Source organism: Wyeomyia smithii, chromosome 3 (genome assembly GCF_029784165.1).
Source record: "Wyeomyia smithii strain HCP4-BCI-WySm-NY-G18 chromosome 3, ASM2978416v1, whole genome shotgun sequence".
NCBI lineage: Eukaryota > Metazoa > Arthropoda > Insecta > Diptera > Culicidae > Wyeomyia > Wyeomyia smithii.
In genome coordinates this window covers 188,451,404-188,454,150 of record NC_073696.1, presented here as the reverse complement: position 1 = coordinate 188,454,150, position 2,747 = coordinate 188,451,404, and the positions used below count along the sequence as shown (strand labels likewise).

The following is a 2,747-nucleotide window of genomic DNA, read 5'->3' as shown; positions in this document are numbered from 1 at the left end:
CAAGATGTAAACAGTCAAAAAAACAGAAAGAGTGAGTTATTTAACAGTAGTACAAGATAAGAACTTTACTTTCACTCGTTATATTTGCATCTTGCAGTTAGGCCTTTTGAAAAGTGCGTGGTACAAGTATAGGTCTTATAATTGTTAAATATAATTCTATAACCTAAAATGGATCTATGAACCTTATGCATATAAATTTCACGACAAATCAAACTAGATTGTAACAATTGATGATAGACTAGTTTAGCGTAGGTTACATGTATAAATATATTGCACTGAAAGCACGAAGTTGCACAAGTTAATTCATTATTACTGTGGTTGTTCACAATTTGCAGTGGCACGATTGAGTGGATTAGGCATGATAGACAATCGGCTAGAAACGTACACCTACATTAATGAATGCGAAGTAGTTTCGGCTTTCGATCGAACGCAACGGTATCCTTGAGTACGTCATCAAAATCAAACTCCATAGAATCTGACTCGATTGAAAGTTTGATTTGAAGTAAATGTTCCACATATAGAACATATAAAAAAATATTACTCACGTAGATCACAGATATATTTCCGGTAGAATTGCTTCGATTTTGCCTTGACACAACGTTATCTCTAACAGGCTGAGCATCAGGTACCAACAACTCCTAAAATATCACAAAATATTAATTAAATCAATGTTTGAATTTCTGAAATTAAATTTTACCTCTTGCGTAAATTCCCAATCCTGCAGAATTGAGCTCGGGCTCGCACAGGCTGGTGAATCCAAAGTGGAATTGTCCCTGTCCAAATTTTCTCGCGAAACCAGAGGTAAATCCTCATCGGGCTGTAAACAAAACATATTATTAGCAATATTTTTGTTTTAAAACTTTAGGTATACCTTTATCGAAATTATCGTTTCGTTGCCCTCTTGCTGAACAAGCGTCACCAAGTTAGATTTGATTAGAAGTTGTAAAATTGCCGTTGGATCGCTTTCATTTACTTCCGAATCTAAAAAAACGATTTGATTCAATTATAATAAAAAAAAAACATTTAGGTATGTACTTACTTTGTAAAAACTTTCGTATATAATCCGGGAATCCAGCAACATCTACAATAGAACGCGACCCGCTGCTGTGTTTACTCGCCATTTTTTCTTCGTTCAATACAGCTGCCACTTGACTTACAAAAACCAAACAGATGACTCGAATGTGTTTGGCACATGAAAATCACTACAATGAAACCTTAGGGCATATTCAAGTGTATTCCACTTGAAAGAGATGTGCAAATATTACGTAATTCATGAGTGCTTCAAAAATTTTAGAGCATGTGCAGCATCACTTTAATTGATAGTGATTTTCTATTTATTTTCATAAAATAACTTGGTCCAATCCGTGTGCAGCGCCATTTTGAAATCTATGTGTCGAATTTCTTGGATAAATCGTGCCGATTCATATCAGTGTACAGACGGTGTTATGAACAGATACGCAAAGAGTGAGGTCGAAAACTCCAAGTGAACCGTCAAATCGAGGCTCCAAGTGTGCAAAGTGAACAAGCTCATGCGTGTTACTTTTCGTACAGAATGTGTGTTGCGATCAGTTTAAATTCTGTGAATCACGTGCAATTATGGTTTCAACGAAAAACGCTAAAATTCAGTTAGCGATTTAGCGATTTCGCTAATTTTTGAGCTGGTTAGCGAAACTGTTAGCGTCGCTAAAATTTTTGGGCTTCGAAAAGCTAATCGCTAATTCGCTAAATTTTGTAGAGAAGCGGCAATAGAAATATTTAGAAAAACTGTGAATTGCTGATGGCGTACGTAAATTGATTCGAAAGATGAACATACTTTACTGTGAAAGTTACTTTTGTCAGTTTTTTTACCCTAGAATGGAGTTCCAGTTATCGTAAAAGCCACAGGAGCATTTTGAAGAACAAGCACAAGGTCTACATTAAATTTTCGGCACACCAAGAACTTTGGTAAATTGCAATGCGCTTGAAATTATGACAACTTTGGTTCTACTTTTTCGATTCAGATATTTATTGGATTTTTATGAAAACATTCCTGAGAGTATCTATTTTCAATGCAAGCTAAATAACTTTTGTTATTCTTGTTTTTACAAAATCAAATATGAATACCGTTTCGTGAACCTCTTATTGTAAATACTTAGCTTTAAAAAGTAAATGTTTTCGTTTGTTTAACCAAAAAAGATCAAAGTGGTCCAAATCTTACAAAACACGAGCAATAAATATAGCGATATGACTATTTACATATTAAAAAGTTAGCGATTAGCGAAAGTTCCGCTAATGTGGGTTTAGCGTTTAGCGTTTAGCGATTATCGAGCTAAATTTTCCGGTTAGCGGCTTAGCGATTAGCGTCGCTAAATTTTCGATCAGCGGTGCCCACCACTGATCCTTACAAAGTTTCGAAATTTCATTACACTTTCTAGTGCGTATGAAGTCATGCGAAAATAAATGTGGTTGCCAGAATTGTTTGAAATAAAATATTAGCAATGGGTTGCCATATTCACTGCTTTTCTCTTTGCGTATCTCTTTATATCACAGTCTCTATTTGCAGCAGTGATAAAAAAGTGATCGTTGTTTCACGCGTTTTACGTACGTGTTACTGCCTGTTCGTTTAGATTAATTACTTCTCAAACGAATTGAAACGTAAAGTTTGAACCAGCACTGATTCGCTGTAACATAATTGACGATTTGGAATTTCGAACACTAATTTACAGGTAAAAATTTTTTAGTAATTGAAATCATTGAAAACTTTGTAC

At 34.9% G+C, this 2,747-nt stretch overlaps 1 protein-coding gene across 1 annotated transcript; it reads right to left on the bottom strand.

Moving 5' to 3' along the window:
• Positions 1 to 392: 392 nt before the first annotated feature.
• LOC129728928 (uncharacterized) lies at positions 393 to 1,241 on the bottom strand. The gene is made up of 4 exons (XM_055687405.1): positions 1,040 to 1,241; positions 872 to 981; positions 698 to 817; positions 393 to 638 (listed from the first exon to the last, which is right to left on the bottom strand). Exons 1-4 carry the CDS (start codon positions 1,119 to 1,121, stop codon positions 393 to 395), a joined length of 558 nt encoding a protein of 185 aa, XP_055543380.1. The 5' UTR covers positions 1,122 to 1,241.
• Positions 1,242 to 2,747: the final 1,506 nt, after the last annotated feature.

What these genes read in the sequence shown, in the direction of transcription:
- LOC129728928 (XM_055687405.1), bottom strand. Translation starts at nt 1,121, where the DNA reads ATGGCGAGTAAACACAGCAGCGGGTCGCGTTCTATTGTAGATGTTGCT. An exon ending in TATACGAAAGTTTTTACAAA is followed by an intron (nt 982 to 1,039) that starts GTAAGTACATAC and finishes TCGTTTTTTTAG; the next exon opens with ATTCGGAAGTAAATGAAAGC. An exon ending in AAACGATAATTTCGATAAAG is followed by an intron (nt 818 to 871) that starts GTATACCTAAAG and finishes TTTTGTTTACAG; the next exon opens with CCCGATGAGGATTTACCTCT.